General features: G+C 46.4%; 1 protein-coding gene and 2 long non-coding RNA genes across 5 annotated transcripts in view; 1 reads left to right on the top strand and 2 right to left on the bottom strand.

Annotated features, from left to right (window-relative positions):
- Positions 1-20437, bottom strand: part of STK36 (serine/threonine kinase 36) — a 156686-nt gene that overhangs the window by 55399 nt on the left and 80850 nt on the right. For all 3 annotated transcript variants that reach the window (XM_077273575.1, XM_077273576.1, XM_077273577.1), the window contains 2 exons: positions 10952-11089; positions 10672-10839 (listed from right to left, as the gene is read on the bottom strand). In XM_077273575.1, coding sequence (XP_077129690.1) covers positions 10672-10839; positions 10952-11089 — 306 coding nt within the window. The remainder of the gene's footprint in view (positions 1-10671; positions 10840-10951; positions 11090-20437) is intronic.
- On the bottom strand, positions 12988-14362 carry LOC143784967 (uncharacterized). Its single transcript, XR_013217933.1, has 3 exons — positions 14320-14362; positions 13340-13392; positions 12988-13190 (listed from the first exon to the last, which is right to left on the bottom strand). It is a non-coding gene; the product is annotated as an uncharacterized LOC143784967 (long non-coding RNA).
- On the top strand, positions 18659-20033 carry LOC143784966 (uncharacterized). The gene is made up of 3 exons (XR_013217932.1): positions 18659-18701; positions 19629-19681; positions 19831-20033. It is a non-coding gene; the product is annotated as an uncharacterized LOC143784966 (long non-coding RNA).

Genomic DNA, 20437 nt, shown 5'->3' with positions numbered 1-20437 from the left:
TCACTGAACAAAAAAGCTATTTAACGCCAAAACATCCTAACAGGCCAAGTCACATGTTACCATAGGAACCCTTCCTTGTTATCACCTTCACAATTCTCGCCTCCATTGAACTTGTGAGTTTTTGGAGAGTTTCTTGTATTTCTTTGCCTCCCAGAGCTGCTGTTTTGATGTGAACTGCCTCCCACCCTCATAGATCTTTTGCTTGATGATACTCCAAAGGTTCTGTATAGGGTTGAGGTCAGGGGAAGATGGTGGCCACACCATGAGTTTATCTCCTTTTATGCCCATAGCAGCCAATGACTCAGAGGGATTCTTTGCAGCATGAGATGGGGCATTGTCAGCATGAAGATGATTTTGCTCCTGAAGGCACAATTCTGATTTTTATACCATGGAAGAAAGTTGTCAGTCAGAAACTCTATATACTTTGCCGAGGTAATTTTCACACCTTCAGGAACCTTAAAGGGCCCTACCAGCTGTTTCCCCATGATTCTGGCCCAAAACATGACTCCTCCATCTCCTTGCTGACATTGCAGCCTTGTTGGGACATGGTGGCCATCCACCAACCATCCACTACTCCATCCATCTGGACCATCCAGGGTTGCTCGACACTCATCAGTAAACAAGACTGTTTGGAAATCAGTCTTCATGTGTGTCTGGGCCCAATACAACCATTTCTGCTTGTGAACACTGTTTAGGGGTGGCCGAATAGTAGGTTTATGCACCACAGCAAGCCTTTGAAGGATCCTACACCTTGAGGTTCGAGGGACTCCAGAGGCACCAGCAGCTTCAAATAACTGTTTGCTGCTTTGTAATGGTATTTTGGCAGCTGCTCTCTTTATCCAAAGAATTTGTCTGGCAGAAACCTTCCTCATTATGCCTTTATCTGCATGACCTCTGTCTGTGCTCTGTTTCAGTCACAAATCTCTTCACAGTACGATGATCACTCTTAAGTTTTCGTGAAATATCTAATGTATTCATACCTTGACCAAGGCATTGCACTATTTAATGCTTTTCAGCAGCAGAGAGATCCTTTTATTTCCCATATTGCTTGAAACCTGTGGTCTGCTTAATAATGTGGAACATCATTTTTAAGTAGTTTTCCTTTAATTAGAATCACCTGGAAAACTAATGATCACATGTGTTTAACATTGATTTTAGTGATCCATTGAGCCCTGAGACACAATACCATCCACGAGTTTATTTGAAAAACAAAACTATTAAATCTTTGACACTTAAATCCAATTTGCATAATAATTTGGAACATGGTGTACACTAGACATCTAAATACAGAGGTGCACCCACAAACAATATATAACTGGTTATTATGCAACCTCATAGATTGTAAGCTTGCGAGCAGGGCCCTCATTCCTTTTGGTATCTGCTGATCTATGTGTTTATTGTTATGCTTAATGTCCATTGTCTGTACAAGTCCCCTCTAAAATGTAAAGTGTTGGCACTATAGAAATAAAATTATTATAATTATTATTATTAACCGACCATTCCAAATATAAATTATAATCCACCACTGTGCACCCACTAACTATAAATAGCCACTTTCCCTATTTTATATAAATTAATTAGCACCTGTACTCGTTCCCCCAATTCATTACCAGTCACTTCATCCTCAACCCCCCCCACTATGTACCTACCATTCTATCCCTAACCCCGATTCATTATAGTTACATGCCCCTCCCGCCCCAATTCATTGTCATGTCTTTCTCTCTCACCCTCTATTCATTATCAACTGCTCTACCCCACATTCAATACATCATTTACTCCCCCACCCTTAAAATTAATTATTTGTTCTTCCCCTAGATCATCATTTGCTCTCCCCACCCCCTCTTCAATTGATAATTTGCTCTCCCCACCCCCACCTTCAATTAAATTGCTGTCCCCTGTCCCTCACACTGAATTTATCATTTTGCAGTCCCCCCACTTTAATTTGAAGTTCCCTTACTTCATTCATTGCAGTCCCCTATCACCCCCTCACTTCATCTGCAGTGCCCCTTCATCATTTGCAGCCCCCTATCCCCCTTCCATTTCATCATGAGCAGTCCCACATCAGACACACTTCATCATGTGCAGTCTTGCAGTCCCGTTCTCCCACTTCATCATGTGCAGTCACCTTACCCCCCACTTCATGTGCAGTCCATATTATACTCCACTTTATCATGTGCAGTCCCCATTACCCCCCACTTCATGTGCAGATCACCTTACCCCCCACTTCATCATGTGCAGTCCCCTTTAACCCCCACTTCATCATATGCAGTCCCCCTTACCCCCCACTTCATGTGCAGCCCCACTCCCCCTTCATCATGCACAATCCCCCTTACCCCCACATCATCATGTGCAGCCCCATTTCATCATACAGCCCCACTCTCCCCACTTCAACATGTGCAGTCTCCTTTATCCACTAAACTATCATGTACAGCCCCACTCAACCTTCATCATTTGCAGCCCCACTTACCCCCTCACTCCATCATGTGCAGTCTCCTTACACCTCCCACTTCATCACTTGCAGTTACCCACCATTAAATTTATTTTATAAAACCAAAAAGTTCTTCATACTTACCTCACCAGTCGCTCCCCTGCAGTGCCTCTCTGCTTCTAACATCCGGGTCATGTCGGCGCCTGCCTGAGGATGACATCGCGCATGCCCAACACCTAACCTGGAAGTATAGAGAACATGAAGGGAGCAGTAGCTGCGCAGCCGTCAAGGTGACAGCCAAGCATAGCTCCTGGCCCCAGCGCAGACGTGTGCGCTGACTGTGATGCGGTTGTGTCTGCTGCCGGCCGTGTCACAGTACAGCAGACATGGCTGCGCACAATTTGCTGTGTGGCTGTAGCCACCACCAGGCAGCCGGCCCTGAACAGCAGCTGGGGGAGCGGCCCGGGGGGCATTTGCCTCTTTGCCACCTGGGCCAGTCAGCCCCTGCTCACAACCTTCCAAACTATATACAATGCTCCATGCCCCAGCGTGGCAGATGAGAGTGCTGTCTGTAAGCTACAACTATATGCTGGAGGAGACGTTCCCCCTCTCTGGACACGTATCTGCACAAATGGGAGAGGGATCTACAATGCCAGATCACCCCGGGACAATGACGGACATACTTCTCAATGATAGGGACACACTAAGTGCACCATGTCAGGAAAAATCTGGATTACTTACCGGTAATACTCTTTTAATGAGTCCACGACAGCACCCACATGAGAGAGGGGATCCGCCCATAGGAACAGGAAACCTACAGAATAAAAGGAGGCGGTCCCCCTGTCCTCCTCAGTTTAGTTTTCAGAGTACGAGAGGAACCGCAAGGTTTTATTATTAATTCATATCAGCAAGTATAAATGTCTTAAAACACTCTATACAACTATTATTTGTGAGCTTAAAAAGGAGGAAACAGTGTATAATTAGGGAGGGTAGTGAATGGGTGCTGTCGTGGACTCATTAAAAGAGTATTACCGGTAAGTAATCCGGCTTTTTACCCTTTGCCATTACAGCACCCACATGACAGACTTTCAGAGAACCATCATCTGGGTGGGATTACCGTGCTAAGGACAGCTCTACCAAAAGCCAGGTCAGAAGATGTAGATAGATCGAGTCTATAATGGTTGTAAAAGGTGGAAGGTGTTGACCAAGTTGTGGCCTTACATATTAAATCAATTGGCACGTCTGCTTTCTCCGCCCAGGAGGAAGCCATGGCTCGCGCAGTATGTGCTTTTATGCCTTTAGGATTTTTGCCTTTAGACGAATAAGCCAAGCAGATAGCCTCTCTGATCCACTGGGATAAGGTAGCTTTTGTGACTCCACGTCCCTTCCTGTGGCCCTGAAAGGACACAAACAGAGCCCTACTCTGCCTCCAGGCCTGAGATCTTTCTACATAGGTCAGGATGGCCCTTTTAACATCTAAGGTATGGAACCTTTGTTCCTCTGTAGTTATTGGAGTATCAAATAAGGAAGGGAGAAATATTTCCTGAGACCTATGATAGCTAGATGCCACTTTAGGGAGGTATGAGGGGGTCTGGTTTAAGGATTACCCGATCTTGGAATACTAACAGGAAGGGTGGGTCTATGGAGAGGGCCTGGATGTCACTGACCCTTCCGGCTGACGTTAACGCTACTAACAGAGCTACCTTACATGTCAAGATATTCAAGGGAATAGAATCTAGCGGTTCAAATGGAGAATTAGTTAAGGCATCGAGGACTAGGTTTAAATCCCAAGGTGGTAACCGTGGAATGTGGACCGGATTACTTCGCTCACATGCCCTGATGAATCTCGTGACCCATCTATCTCCCGCTATATTGCACCCATACAGGGCCCCTAAGGCTGAAATCTGTACTTTTAAAGGTGTTTACTGACAACCCCAGTTCTCGACCTTTCTGTAAAAATTCTAGGATGGCAAAGATCGGAGCTTGTCTAGTGAAAGGTTCCGTATGAAAATTTAAGATTTTTTTCCCACTCTGCTGTATATATCGTAGTAGATTTTTTCCTACTTAATAGTAGAGTGTTAACAGGGTTGTCAGAGAAGCCCCTTGAAGTCAATAGCTGCCTCTCAAATTCCACGCAATCAAGTGTAGTCCCTTCACCTGAGGGTGGAAGAACGGCCCCTGAGATAGCAGCTTCGGGTCTGATGGAAGAATCCAAGGGTCGCATATTGACATGGCTCGGAGACAAGAGAACCACGGTCTCTTCAGACAGAAGGGTTGGATAAGGATCACCCTTGCTTTTCCCCCCTTGATCTTCCTGAGCACTAGTGGAATTAGCATTATCGGAGGAAAAGCATACTCTAGATCGAACTTCCAGGGATACTGAAGTGAGTCCAGCATGTCCAGATGGTCTATTTTATTCAGGGAGGCGAACATTTGAACTTGTCTGTTCTCTCTGGTAGCGAACAAGTCTATTTGTGGAGTACCCCATAATTTTACTATTTTCTTGAAAATATACTTGTTGAGAGTCCACTCTCCCTGGCGTGGCATGTTTCGACTGAGAAAGTCTGCTCTTGTGTTCCCTACCCCTTTGATATGAAGAGCTGTTAGGGATGAAAGATGGGTTTCTGCTAGTTGAAAGATATCTGCTGCTATGGACATTAGATTTTCTGACCGTGTTCCCCCTTGACGATTCACGTATGCCACTGTGGTGGAATTATCCGACAAGATTCTTACATGTGTTCCCTGAATCTGTGGAAGAAAATGATTCAAAGCATGATCAACCGCTTTTAACTCTTTCCAATTTGAAGAATAGAGTGACTCTGCAGGATTCCAGAGATCCTGTGCTAAATTATCCCCAATGTGGGCACCCCATCCCGAGGGACTAGCGTCAGTGGTTATTACTTTGGAAGGCTCTATTATCCAGGGTATTCCCCTGGAAAGGTGGTCTATATCTAACCATCAGGTCAGGGATTCTATTACACTTTGGGAAAGAGTTAGTTTCCTTTCCAGATGACCCTGCGAGATCTCTTGAACATGTAGGATTTCATGTTGTAAGGATCTAATGTGATACCGGGCCCATGGAACTGCTGGAATACATAAGGTTAGGGACCCCAGTAAAGACATAGCTTCCCTTAGTGACATCTTAGGGTTTTCCTTGCTAGTGTCACTTTTGATATTATAGTCAATTTTTTTGACTCTGGAAGAAAACACCTCTGACTTACAGAGTCTAGATGTAGTCCCAGGAAGGATTGGAAGGTTTCTGGAACCAATCTGGATTTTTTGAAATTGACGATCCATCCTAACTCCTGCAGGGATGAAATTGTAATAGAAAGATTGTTCTCACACTGAGAGATCTTCCTACTACTAGAAAATCATCTAGGTAGGGTATAATTAGAGTATCCTGTTGGCGCAGGTAAGCCATCACCTCTAGCATCACTTTCGTGAATACACGAGGAGCCATCGAAAGACCAAAGGGCATTGCTGCATATTGGAAATGACGAATCTGTCCTGCCAGGTTGACTGCCACTCTCAGGTATGTTTGATGCTTGGTGTGACACATGGGGAGATGGTAATAGGGGTCTTTTAAGTCTATTACCGCCATCACACAACTAGGAAATAAAAGTTACAGTTATATAAAAAAGTATTTAATTTTTTTAGATTAATAATGGTCCGGAATGAACCATCGGGTTTAGTGATCAGAAATAAAGGGGAATAAAAACCCCTTCCTTCCTGATCTTTGGGAACCTCTATCAGAACTTTTTTAGATAGTAAGGACAGGATCTCTAATTCAAGAGCCTTTTGTTGTTCCGGACTCCTAAGAGATGTTACTATAAACTAATTTTAATCCGAACTCTATGATGTCAAGAATCCACAGGCTTGATGTTATAAGTTTCTATCTTTGGAAAAAAATATTAGTTTAATTAGTCTACCACCAACTTGAAGACTAGCGGTACTTGTTACGCCTTGCCGCAAAGGATCCACTAAACAATGCACCTTCTTGTTTTGTGTCCTTTGACTCCCAACAATCTTTTTGGGTCTCGAATGTTTTATTCCTGAAACAGGGTTGTCTTCTGAAGGCTCTCCTGTAGAAAGGAAGAGATTGATTAGGGAATCCTTTCTTTCTTTCCCCCGCTTTGGTCAGGAGGTCATCTAACGTCTTCCCAAAAAGTAACTCACCCTGGCATGGGATTGCACAAAGTTTTGCTTTTGCTTGTGCATCGCCCTTCCAGCTTTTTAACCAGAGTGCTCGCCGGGCTGTGTTCACCAAGCTGGCAGATCTGGCAGCTAAAAGTAGAGAGTCTGCTGATGCATCCGCTAGAAATGCAACAGCTTCCTTAATTAGAGGGATTGCCGGCAGAATCTTTTCTCTGGGGATTTTACTTCTAATTTGCTCCTCCAACTGATCCACCCAAACTAATAATGATCTGGCGGTACATGTGCCAGAAATGGCCAGTTTGAATGCCCCCGTGTTGGCCTCCCATGATCTTTTTAACATGCTTTCTGCCTTACGATCTAGAGCAGAGGTGTCAAACTGCATTCCTTGAGGGCCGCCAACAGGTCATGTTTTCAGGATTTCCTTAGCATTCCACAAGGTGCTGGAATCATTCTGTGCAGGTGATTAAATTATCACCTGTGCAATACAAGGAAATCCTGAAAACATGACCTGTTGGCGGCCCTCGAGGAATGCAGTTTGACACCTCTGATCTAGAGGGTCCGGTAAAACCCCTGAATCTTCCACTGGCAGTACAGACTGTTTTGATGTAGATGCTACTGCAGCATCCACAGTAGGGACTTTAGACCATGAACTTAGTTCGTCGTCACTAAAAGGATAGCATCTCTTAGAGGATGATGGTAAAAAGCCTTGTAGGTTCTGCTTATCCCATTCCTTTTTAATCATCTCTTTAATAATTGGAATTACCGGAAAGGTTCTACGCTTTTTCTGGGCCAATCCAGCAAACATTATGTCCTGTGCAGACTTAGATCCTTTTGTATCAGGGCATCCCATTGTCTTCCTGACAGATTTTATTAAATTATCCATGCTACCATCAGGGAGGCAAAGACAACCCTCATTTTCAGATGAACTTGATTGGGATCCTGGAGTGTCAGGGGATTTTTCCTGCGCATCATCTGAATCTGAGCCGGCCACTGGTGAAAGGGATCTATTCAGAAGGCATGTACTTGAACCACTGGCCTGCCCTAAGGCCTGCATTTCTTCCCGAATTATGGCTCTTAAATCCATGGGTGTCATTACCCTTTCTTCCCGTAAGGTTAGACTAATGCAGTCAGGGCATAATCTTTTAGTATATGAATCCGGGAGGAGCTGCATGCATAGAGCACATTCTTTATGTTTGGACTTGTGCGTCCGTTTCTTAGTCTACAAGAAGAGGGGGACATAGGAGGAATAGATCAGCTTAATAGGAAGAGGATAATTACAGTCACCCAGTGAAGCTGAAAGGTACCGGCTCTGGAGGTGGAGACACCCGGGTCTTAGGTAGATCATCCTTTCTACCCTGCTGTCTGCTTCTGGCTCGCTGATCTTTAGGGCGATCACTGCTTTTTACGCTGCCGCTTCTAGCGCTTCCCTCTTTGCTGGGAGGGCGCTGTGCCGCTTGTAGGTGCGCTTCAAGACTGGCAGCCGCAGTAGCACGCACGCGCGTCCTCATGGAACCGGGCGGCCCACCCCGGACCTGGACCATGGAATGACCGACAGACGAGGGAGGAGGCTGCAAGCAGGGGCTCCCCCATCGCTGCATCTGGCGCCGCAGTCCCTGCTGTTCCCTCAGAGACCACACAGGCGGATGCTTTGGGCCCAGGAATCCTCTTCTTACTGCAGGTATTGTGGGATTCCTATAGGAACAGGAAACCTAAACTGAGGAGGAGAGGGGGACCGCCTCCTTTTATTCTGTAGGTTTCCTGTTCCTATGGGCGGATCCCCTCTCTCATGTGGGTGCCGTCATGGCGAAGGATAAAATCTGTATTTTCCATTATTCTAGTTACACAGCCAAAGCTGCCTGCACTCCTCCCCCCACTGGTTTGTTAAAAACAAAATCCTGCTGCAACCTCCCTCTTTCTCCCCTACTGAGAACTCCTAATCCCCCTCCCTCTGGAGTGCAAGTTTATTGCCTGCTGGCAGAGTGGTTCCCGCCAAAAATTTCTTTGTCCCTTATACAAAATACTCAAAGTCAAATTCAGTGACACACGTTAATCCTAGAAACATGAAAATGAGATTTCCAGGATCTGGGCAATTAGGGCTACGCATGGCAGCGTTGTGCGGCATTTAGGGCCATCAGAAACCTAGGAAATGAATTTCTGCCCACCAGTAAATCACAAACATACCATGTTTGGACTCTAAAGAACGTTAAAATCACAAGGGGAAAAATAATGCCAATTTCGTTGGCCTGTGAGCTTCCGGGCCAAAGATATGGAAAAAAGGAGTTTGGATAACTTTCCAAATTAGGTATCTGCCAGAAAACAGCCCACAAGTGAGGTCAGCAAAAGGAGGAGTCCCTAAGTTTAGGGCAGTAGTATAAAACGGAAACGTACATTTGGGGAGGTGTTCACAGCTGGAGAGACAGGTAAGAACACCATGCTGTGCTGCTGAATCATTCCTTTGGGAACTCTCCTCCCCTTTATCAACACGTCATCTCCGGCCCTTCGCGCAATGCATCCTGGGGAACGGAGGCCGCCACTTCCACCGCTGAGAGCCGGGGGCCGTCGGAGGGTAAGTATATCCATATTTTTTATTTTTATTCTTGTTTTTTTACATGAATATGGATCCCAGGGCCTGAAGGAGAGTCTCCTCTCCTCCAGACATTTGGAACCATCTGGACCGCACACGCTGTATGAGACGACACCCGGCGTATAAGATGACCCCCGTCTTATACGGCGAGTATATCCCAAACTCCATATTTTATATGGAAAAGTTGGGGGTCGTTTATACACAAGAAAATACGGTACTCCCGGCATAGGAGTGGGGACATATATACCACCCTCATTGCAGAGTGCCCAGATCACCAGCACGCGGCAGTGCAGTCTGACCTGAGGGTAAGGGGGGCGCACCAGAGAGCTGCAAGTTTCATAAACTGAATTGAACAAGAAGGAGTTCTCCTGACACACCAACCACCTGGAGAACACCAGAAAGCTGATGTACAGGGAGCACTTCACACCATACAGATTGCCCAAGAAGTGTGCTGGAGGTGCGGAGACGCCAACGCAGATATGATACATGTCTGGTGGGACTGCCACAAAAGTAAAGTAGCTCTGGGGGGCAATCTCCCACCTAATATTCCAGATTAGCGGCATCCCAATGAAAATTAGGAAAGAGCAGACACTTCTGGCCATTGACCTGGATTTAATTCCGCACGAGTTCCGGACAGTGATTACGCACATCCTTGTAGCTACTAAAATTAGAATCGCAAGTTACTGGAAAACCCCAAATATCCGACACTGGCTGAAATTATAGCATTGGTGAATGACAATTGTCTATCACAGAAGATAACTGCTTCATCCACCAATAACACAACATCATATCTCAGGAGATGGGACAGCCGGCCATCATTCACACTACACACTGGGGTCCTAGAGCGGTAATTAATGGGGATATGCGGGGAGAATAATCTGATGTCATCACCCCTTCCCTTCCCTTTTTCCTATAATATTTAGTTAGGTTTAAAGTTAATATGATACTTAGCTGATAAATGATTGAGAAATATATTATAATGATGTACAATGATTAAAGGCTAAATTGATGTAGAGCAAGACATTATAAATCAATAATAAGTTTATGGTTAAGAAAAAAAAAAAGAATCAAGATTGTTGTTGTTATGACTTTATGACTAAAGTCATTTTTGGAAGACTGTTTCATTATTTTTTAGCAATTTTTAAGAAGAAATTTCAAACTTTTATTTGATCTCTAGAAAACAGGTAACTAGAAAACAGGTAACTAGAAAAGCTCTTGTATATAGAGATGTATCGCTGTACAGAAACGCACTGTGCCTGTAAAGAAGAAGAACACCGTGCACAGTCCAGAGCGTTCTCCTAAAGTCGACGGTGCAGCCTGTGGCTCATGGCTAAAGCTACAGAGCACAACATACTCCGCACAGGTCCTTTACTGCTTCCTATGATCGTGCAATGTCCTCTATGTACAGGGTTAATGACATGGCACCTCACACATGCAGCCTTATTTCCTGCAATACCTCTCATACTCCCATTTTACACCCTGCACAAACACATGTCGCACTTACCTGCCGTACATTGGCCTCCAGCGAATGGTCTATAAGCTGCAAGAGGAAATGGGGAATCTGCAACTCTACACAAAGGTCTGAGAGAAGATGGGGGTCACATCCAGAGGTTAGGAGATTACACACAACCCGCAGAGCTGGCCGAAGGCGTGACACTGCTTCCAAAGAAACCTGTGTAGAAAGACGATGACTAATGGTGGCAGAGCCCCCAATACATGAAATCAGCCATACAGGACAGACTACACCCACCATGTAATCAGCCGTGCAGATATACTATAGTTACCGGGGGGCAGCAGTCTCTCAGTCTCCGATGCACTCTGTTCCGGAAGTTAGGATCCTTCAGAAGTAGAAAAGGTGTGCTGAGCTGTGCTACTGATGGATCCGTCGCCTCCAGTAACACCGACCATTCATCATCACTGTCCTGCAAGAAGCAAAATGCAGAAACAAGACAATAAGTCTCAAAGAACACCAGGACCAGAGACAGGACCCGAACCACGACTAAAGCCGGGACCAAAGGCAGGAGCAGCACCAGAGTCAGAGCCATGACCCAAGACAAGACCAGAGCCAAGAGCAGGACCAGAGCCAGGACCAAAGCCAGGATCCAAGCAGAGCAGAGCCATGACCCAAGACAAGACCAGAGCCAAGAGCAGGACCAGAGCCAGGACCAAAGCCAGGATCCAAGCAGAGCAGAGCCATGACCCAAGACAAGACCAGAGCCAAGAGCAGGAACAGAGCCAGGACCAAAGCCAGGATCCAAGCCGAGCAGAGCCATGACCCAAGACAAGACCAGAGCCAAGAGCAGGACCAGAACCAGGACCAAAGCCAGGATCCAAGCAGAGCAGGGACCCAAGACAAGACCAGAGCCAGGAGCAGGACCAGAGCCATGACCAAAGCCAGGATCCAAGCAGACCAGAGCCAGGAGCATGACCAGAGCCATGACCAAAGCCAGGATTCCAAGCAGAGCAGAGCCAGGACCCAAGACAAGACCAGAGCCAGGAGCAGGACCAGAGCCAGGACCAAAGCCAGGATTCAAGCAGGGCAGAGCCCGGACCCAAGACAAGACCAGAGCCAGGAGCAGGACCAGAGCCAGGACCAAAGCCAGGATTCAAGCAGGGCAGAGCCAGGACCCAAGACAAGACCAGAGCCAGGAGCAGGACCAGAGCCAGGACCAAAGCCAGGATTCAAGCAGGGCAGAGCCCGGACCCAAAACAAGACCAGAGCCAGGAGCAGGACCAGAGCCTGGACCAAAGCCAGGATTCAAGCAGGGCAGAGCCAGGACCCAAGACAAGACCAGAGCCAGGAGCAGGACCAGAGCCAGGACCAAAGCCAGGATTCAAGCAGGGCAGAGCCCGGACCCAAGACAAGACCAGAGCCAGGAGCAGGACCAGAGCCAGGACCAAAGCCAGGATTCAAGCAGGGCAGAGCCAGGACCCAAGACAAGACTAGAGCCAGGAGCAGGACCAGAGCCAGGACCAAAGCCAGGATTCAAGCAGGGCAGAGCCAGGACCAAAGACAAGACCAGAGCCAGGAGCAGGACCAGAGCCAGGACCAAAGCCAGGATTCAAGCAGAGCAGAGCCAGGACCCAAGACAAGATCAGAGCCAGGAGCAGGACCAAAGCCAGGACCAAAGCCATGATTCAAGCAGGGCAGAGCCAGGACCCAAGATTTTGTGAGTCTCAATGGTCTGTATAGGGCTGTCTCTTTTTCAATTCTGTCATGTATTTGCCTTTGAAGGTTAGCGATGCCTTTGTATTGACAGGATTTTTTATTCATTTATTAAATCCCTGTCACGCTATGGGAGTAGATGGTGTTTATGCCCGACCCCTCACCCGTTACCAAGGTGACATGCCGTTAGCGTAGGTACCTGGCGCTTACTGGATGTGACAGATGCGTGTCACCTACATGGTTGTGGGTTTCGGGACCCGGAAATGCTGTCTAAACACTGGATATGCGGCCCGTGATCCGGAAGTGACGTGACCTGCTATTGGCCATGAGACTGCTGATGTCTCAGCACGGTAACTATAAATGCATGTTACCTGTTTGCCTCTGTGGCTAAAATGATTTTGAGGGACTGCGGTTTGGCGGTGACTGTCTACGGTGCGTGGTAGAAGGAACAACATGATTTTATTCCACTCCCCTGATGACTTTTTTAGAGGAAATACAATAATTCTTGGCACTCAAGAGAAATTTGTAGAAAAAGTTCAAAAAGTAGATTTTTATTTTAGTGCATCCAGCTCAACATATAAACGTTTTCGGTCTCGACAACTGAGACCTTCATCAGATATGGTTGTCAAATGCTGCAATGTATATACAAAAAAGACAAAAGAAAATGCTTTTGAATAAAGAAAATACTGTTGCACAATAATATATGAGAAAACGAATGACAAGGAATGCGATCCATACTATACTAATCAAAATGACAGTCTGCATACAAACATAAATAGTGACATGCAGCGCAGATGGCAGGGATAGGTGGATCCGGCCTGAATCAGCGTGAGTCGTGAGTCCTGTTCAAAAAAGTGCTGGAGAGTGTACACGTGTTAAGGTTATGCTAAGTAGAAACGAAAATAAGCACAGGTAACATAGAACGGGTAATATGAGGAAACATCGGGGTGTGACCTGGTGGTGGGTCTGGTGTAGCATTAAACACACTGTCCTAGGTAAAGGATACGGGAAGTGGACTACCCTCCACTAGTAGGTGTGGGGCTATGCACAGTGAGCTACCTGCAAACAGGAGAGAGAATACGCATCAGAGTATTAAAGACAAAAGGAAAAAGGAACAAAAAGGAATTGTACAGTGAAAGAACACAAGATATCCTGTGGGATGTATGCCATAATGACTACGGGGGTGACCACCATTAAACCAGATTGCTGCTATATAATACAGGGCCAATTGGTCCAGGGAGGTTTACCTGGAGAATACCGGTAGTGTGTGTGGGTCACACACAGCGTGTGTAGCCAAGGAGCGGGAATGCAAAGCGTCTGTAAATGAAAAGTTGATACACAGAACCGTATGAGACAGCTATAGGGGTACCACAGAAGGCTGTCATGGGCCTGGAAGCCATACCTGTAACACTGGACGGCAGTATATGGCGCTTGTGATAATGCGAGGTACTCGCAGGGTGAGGAGCGCTGTGGACAGAAGGTATGGGCAAGGGTTATAGGACATTAGTGTGACCAGAGCCAAAATAGACAGAAGGCCAAGCCGGCGGGGGGCTGGAACCGATGTTGGTATTACCTGTATGGTGCCGCTGCCAGGGGTGGGGAAGACGCTGCGCTGCTGTGCAAGGAGGCGCTCCCGGGGCTGCTAGGAGAAGTGCAGCACTGCCGGGTATAAGAGCGCGCAGGGAAGAGTCACCTGACGTCTGACGTCATCGGATCATGTGACCGGAGAGGCCGGCGCATGCGCAGAAGCGCTGATGGGGCTAACAGGGGGAATAAGCGCAGGGAACAGTCAGCGCTTGCATGGAACGCTCAGGGGGACGAAGTGAATGAATGTGAAGCTGCATTGCAGCATGTAGAAATGAACAGGCTGTATGATGGGGACACTAATGTGGGATAAACTATCATAAGGCCATCTGGTATGGGTCACCCCGATTATATAGAGAAATGGTTAACCCTCTATATAAAGGCATACAGTGCATACTATACCGTGTGCAGTGTTACGTGCGAGGGGTGCGTTTAACGGTTCTGTTGAAAGAAACAGAAAAGAACACAGGTTAGAGGCATCCAAAATGACCGCAATGTTACATTATACAAACCAGTGCTAAAAATCTATATTAAAAATAACAACATACGTGTACATTGTTACAGATATGCCGAGACGTCATAGTCCCTATTGAGTCCCTTTGGTTCTAAGGTCTGCAGGGTGTATATCCAGTAAGCCTCCCTTTTGAGAAGTAAACTAACGCGGCTTTGGCCCCTTCTTGGAGTGTCTACCTGTTCCAGGACTTGAAAACGGAGCTGAGAAATATTGTGGTTATATTTGGAAAAATGGTAGGGGAGGGGTAGGTGTGCCTTGTTACAGCGGATTGTAGATTTGTGTTGGGCCACTCTGTCTCTAATTGGCTGTGTGGTTTCACCCACATATGCCAGCCCACAGGGGCATTTGATGATATAAATAACATGTGTGGATTCGCAGGTGAAGAAACCTTTAATGGGAATGGCCTTGCCCGTCTGAGGGTGAAAAACTGAGGGCCCCCTCTGGACATTGCTACATTGTAGGCAACTCAGGCACGGGAATGTACCTTGTCTCTGGGTTTGTAAGAACGATTGTTTGGGCATCCTAATGCTAGAGCCAATGTCCGCTTTGACCAGTTTATCCCTAAGATTTCTAGCTCGTTTGTAGCAGGGCATAAAAGGTGATCTAAATTCTGAAATATCAGGGTAGCTTTTTGTAAGGATACCCCAGTGTCTCCTGATGGTAGACTGAACCATATTGGAGAAGGGATGAAATGTGGAGACAAAAGGAATTCTCTTGCGGTCATCTTTAGGTCTAACCACTGAGATATTGCGTTGGGCCTCTGTGAGGATGTGCTGTGGATACCCCCGGTTGGAGAATTTTTGTTCCATCTCGCCCAGTCTTGTTTTTTTGATCTTGTCATCTGAGACAATCCTTTCCACTCTGTGGAATTGGGACTTGGGGATAGAATTTTTTATGGAAGGTGGATGGCAACTGGTGAAGTACAGGAGGCCGTTACGGTCCGTTGGCTTGGTGTATAAATCAATGGATAGGCGACCGTCCCTTTCCTTGTAAATAAGGGTATCTAGAAAGCTGATTTTGGAATTGTCATGTTGTAAGGTGAAACCGAGTTCGGGCCAGATGCTGTTGATGTGTTGGTCAAAGGTTATTAATGACTCAAGGGGACCGTCCCACACGCAGAAAATGTCATCAATATATCTGCGCCATACCCTACAGTGGGAGGTGAACAGAGGATGTTCATACACAAAGTCGTTTTCAAAAGCAGCCATGTATGCATTGGCGTATGGGGGCGCTACGTTCGCGCCCATTGCAGTACCCTGTAGCTGGGCATAATAGGAATCTTGGAACATGAAGTAATTATCTCTCAGGACTAAGTTTAACAGGTCCGCACAGAAGTGACGAATTTTGATGTCAACTTTATTGTCTAGCAGGAGCCTATCGGTCGCAGCAAGACCTTTGTCATGAACAATGGATGTGTAAAGACTATTTACGTCCCATGTGATTAGGAGGGAGGAAGGAGGTATAGGGCCCAAAGTTTTTATGACTTGGATGAATTCACCAGTGTCCAAAAGAAAGGACCGGGTGGTTTTGACGAGTGGAGTGAGAATTTTCTCTAAGACTATGGACAGTGGTGAGAGTACAGAGTCAGTCAGGGAGACGATGGGCCGACCCGGAGGTTTAACTAGTCTTTTGTGTATTTTGGGTAGGATGTACAGGATGGGAGTTATAGGGTCTTTTTTGATGAGAAAATCCCTCATCTTACCGTCTATGGTGCCAGTTTGCATGTGAAAATCAATGATTGGTGCGATTTTCTTCACCAACTCATTGAGGGGGTTACGTGGTATTAGTTTATATACCGCGGTGTCCCCCAGCTGTCTGTACACCTCCTCCAGGTAATCAGTTCTGTCCATTATTACCGTTGCTCCCCCCTTATCCGCCGGTTTGATGATGAGAGATTTGTCAGACGCCATTTGCTCTAATGACAGTCTTTCAGAAGGTGAAAGGTTGGGCTGAAAATGGAACTTCCCCTGTTCCAATTTCCGAGTTAATGAGTGGATGTCCCTTTCAACAAGGGATACAAAAGTCTCCACTGGGGGATCCGACCGGGGTGGCATGTAGGAGCTATGGTTCCGAAGACCCAGGCTCTGGAGTTCCAGGAGAGTTTTTTCGCCCCTAGCAGGGTTTACCAGTGGAGACTTTTGTATCCCTTGTTGAAAGGGACATCCACTCATTAACTCGGAAATTGGAACAGGGGAAGTTCCATTTTCAGCCCAACCTTTCACCTTCTGAAAGACTGTCATTAGAGCAACTGGCGTCTGACAAATCTCTCATCATCAAACCGGCGGATAAGGGGGGAGCAACGGTAATAATGGACAGAACTGATTACCTGGAGGAGGTGTACAGACAGCTGGGGGACACCGCGGTATATAAACTAATACCACGTAACCCCCTCAATGAGTTGGTGAAGAAAATCGCACCAATCATTGATTTTCACATGCAAACTGGCACCATAGACGGTAAGATGAGGGATTTTCTCATCAAAAAAGACCCTATAACTCCCATCCTGTACATCCTACCCAAAATACACAAAAGACTAGTTAAACCTCCGGGTCGGCCCATCGTCTCCCTGACTGACTCTGTACTCTCACCACTGTCCATAGTCTTAGAGAAAATTCTCACTCCACTCGTCAAAACCACCCGGTCCTTTCTTTTGGACACTGGTGAATTCATCCAAGTCATAAAAACTTTGGGCCCTATACCTCCTTCCTCCCTCCTAATCACATGGGACGTAAATAGTCTTTACACATCCATTGTTCATGACAAAGGTCTTGCTGCGACCGATAGGCTCCTGCTAGACAATAAAGTTGACATCAAAATTCGTCACTTCTGTGCGGACCTGTTAAACTTAGTCCTGAGAGATAATTACTTCATGTTCCAAGATTCCTATTATGCCCAGCTACAGGGTACTGCAATGGGCGCGAACGTAGCGCCCCCATACGCCAATGCATACATGGCTGCTTTTGAAAACGACTTTGTGTATGAACATCCTCTGTTCACCTCCCACTGTAGGGTATGGCGCAGATATATTGATGACATTTTCTGCGTGTGGGACGGTCCCCTTGAGTCATTAATAACCTTTGACCAACACATCAACAGCATCTGGCCCGAACTCGGTTTCACCTTACAACATGACAATTCCAAAATCAGCTTTCTAGATACCCTTATTTACAAGGAAAGGGACGGTCGCCTATCCATTGATTTATACACCAAGCCAACGGACCGTAACGGCCTCCTGTACTTCACCAGTTGCCATCCACCTTCCATAAAAAATTCTATCCCCAAGTCCCAATTCCACAGAGTGGAAAGGATTGTCTCAGATGACAAGATCAAAAAAACAAGACTGGGCGAGATGGAACAAAAATTCTCCAACCGGGGGTATCCACAGCGCATCCTCACAGAGGCCCAACGCAATACCTCAGTGGTCAGACCCAAAAATGACCGCAAGAGAATTCCTTTTGTCTCCACATTTCATCCCTTCTCCAATATGGTTCAGTCTACCATCAGGAGACACTGGGGTATCCTTACAAAAAGCTACCCTGATATTTCAGAATTTAGATCACCTTTTATGCCCTGCTACAAACGAGCTAGAAATCTTAGGGATAAACTGGTCAAAGCGGACATTGGCTCTAGCATTAGGATGCCCAAACAATCGTTCTTACAAACCCAGAGACAAGGTACATTCCCGTGCCTGAGTTGCCTACAATGTAGCAATGTCCAGAGGGGGCCCTCAGTTTTTCACCCTCAGACGGGCAAGGCCATTCCCATTAAAGGTTTCTTCACCTGCGAATCCACACATGTTATTTATATCATCAAATGCCCCTGTGGGCTGGCATATGTGGGTGAAACCACACAGCCAATTAGAGACAGAGTGGCCCAACACAAATCTACAATCCGCTGCAATAAGACACATCTACCCCTCCCCTACCATTTTTCCAAATATAACCACAATATTTCTCAGCTCCGTTTTCAAGTCCTGGAACAGGTAGACACTCCAAGAAGGGGCCAAAGCCGCGTTAGTTTACTTCTCAAAAGGGAGGCTTACTGGATATACACCCTGCAGACCTTAGAACCAAAGGGACTCAATAGGGACTATGACGTCTTGGCATATCTGTAACAATGTACACGTATGTTGTTATTTTTAATATAGATTTTTAGCACTGGTTTGTATAATGTAACATTGTGGTCATTTTGGATGCCTCTAACCTGTGTTCTTTTCTGTTTCTTTCAACAGAACCGTTAAACGCACCCCTCGCACGTAACACTGCACACGGTATAGTATGCACTGTATGCCTTTATATAGAGGGTTAACCATTTCTCTATATAATCGGGGTGACCCATACCAGATGGCCTTATGATAGTTTATCCCACATTAGTGTCCCCATCATACAGCCTGTTCATTTCTACATGCTGCAATGCAGCTTTACATTCATTCACTTCGTCCCCCTGAGCGTTCCATGCAAGCGCTGACTGTTCCCTGCGCTTATTCCCCCTGTTAGCCCCATCAGCGCTTCTGCGCATGCGCCGGCCTCTCCGGTCACATGATCCGATGACGTCAGACGTCAGGTGACTCTTCCCTGCGCGCTCTTATACCCGGCAGTGCTGCACTTCTCCTAGCAGCCCCGGGAGCGCCTCCTTGCACAGCAGCGCAGCGTCTTCCCCACCCCTGGCAGCGGCACCATACAGGTAATACCAACATCGGTTCCAGCCCCCCGCCGGCTTGGCCTTCTGTCTATTTTGGCTCTGGTCACACTAATGTCCTATAACCCTTGCCCATACCTTCTGTCCACAGCGCTCCTCACCCTGCGAGTACCTCGCATTATCACAAGCGCCATATACTGCCGTCCAGTGTTACAGGTATGGCTTCCAGGCCCATGACAGCCTTCTGTGGTACCCCTATAGCTGTCTCATACGGTTCTGTGTATCAACTTTTCATTTACAGACGCTTTGCATTCCCGCTCCTTGGCTACACACGCTGTGTGTGACCCACACACACTACCGGTATTCTCCAGGTAAACCTCCCTGGACCAATTGGCCCTGTATTATATAGCAGCTATCTGGTTTAATGGTGGTCACCCCCGTAGTCATTATGGCATACATCCCACAGGATATCTTGTGTTCTTTCACTGTACAATTCCTTTTTGTTCCTTTTTCCTTTTGTCTTTAATACTCTGATGCGTATTCTCTCTCCTGTTTGCAGGTAGCTCACTGTGCATAGCCCCACACCTACTAGTGGAGGGTAGTCCACTTCCCGTATCCTTTACCTAGGACAGTGTGTTTAATGCTACACCAGACCCACCACCAGGTCACACCCCGATGTTTCCTCATATTACCCGTTCTATGTTACCTGTGCTTATTTTCGTTTCTACTTAGCATAACCTTAACACGTGTACACTCTCCAGCACTTTTTTGAACAGGACTCACGACTCACGCTGATTCAGGCCGGATCCACCTATCCCTGCCATCTGCGCTGCATGTCACTATTTATGTTTGTATGCAGACTGTCATTTTGATTAGTATAGTATGGATCGCATTCCTTGTCATTCGTTTTCTCATATATTATTGTGCAACAGTATTTTCTTTATTCAAAAGCATTTTCTTTTGTCTTTTTTGTATATACATTGCAGCATTTGACAACCATATCTGATGAAGGTCTCAGTTGTCGAGACCGAAAACGTTTATATGTTGAGCTGGATGCACTAAAATAAAAATCTACTTTTTGAACTTTTTCTACAAATTTCTCTTGAGTGCCAAGAATTATTGTATTTGCTACTTACGGGTTGGATCCCCTACTTGAGCACCTCCCAAGAATCCCTGAGTGCCGTGGTCACTACTTTCCATAGACTTTTTTAGAGGAAACGCGTCGAAAGGTCTGGTGGCAAAGACGGCTATCCACCCAGGATATGTTGCATATGGCTACAGCTGCACATTCTGAGTAATTAGGTGAGAATGTTCCTTTCACCTTTTTCATGACAGCTTACATGTTTGTCACAACAAATCTTTTTTGGG

Source organism: Ranitomeya variabilis, chromosome 7 (genome assembly GCF_051348905.1).
Source record: "Ranitomeya variabilis isolate aRanVar5 chromosome 7, aRanVar5.hap1, whole genome shotgun sequence".
Taxonomy (NCBI): domain Eukaryota; kingdom Metazoa; phylum Chordata; class Amphibia; order Anura; family Dendrobatidae; genus Ranitomeya; species Ranitomeya variabilis.
The sequence above is the reverse complement of the archived record's forward strand: the minus strand, read 5'-3'. Positions and strand labels throughout refer to the sequence as shown.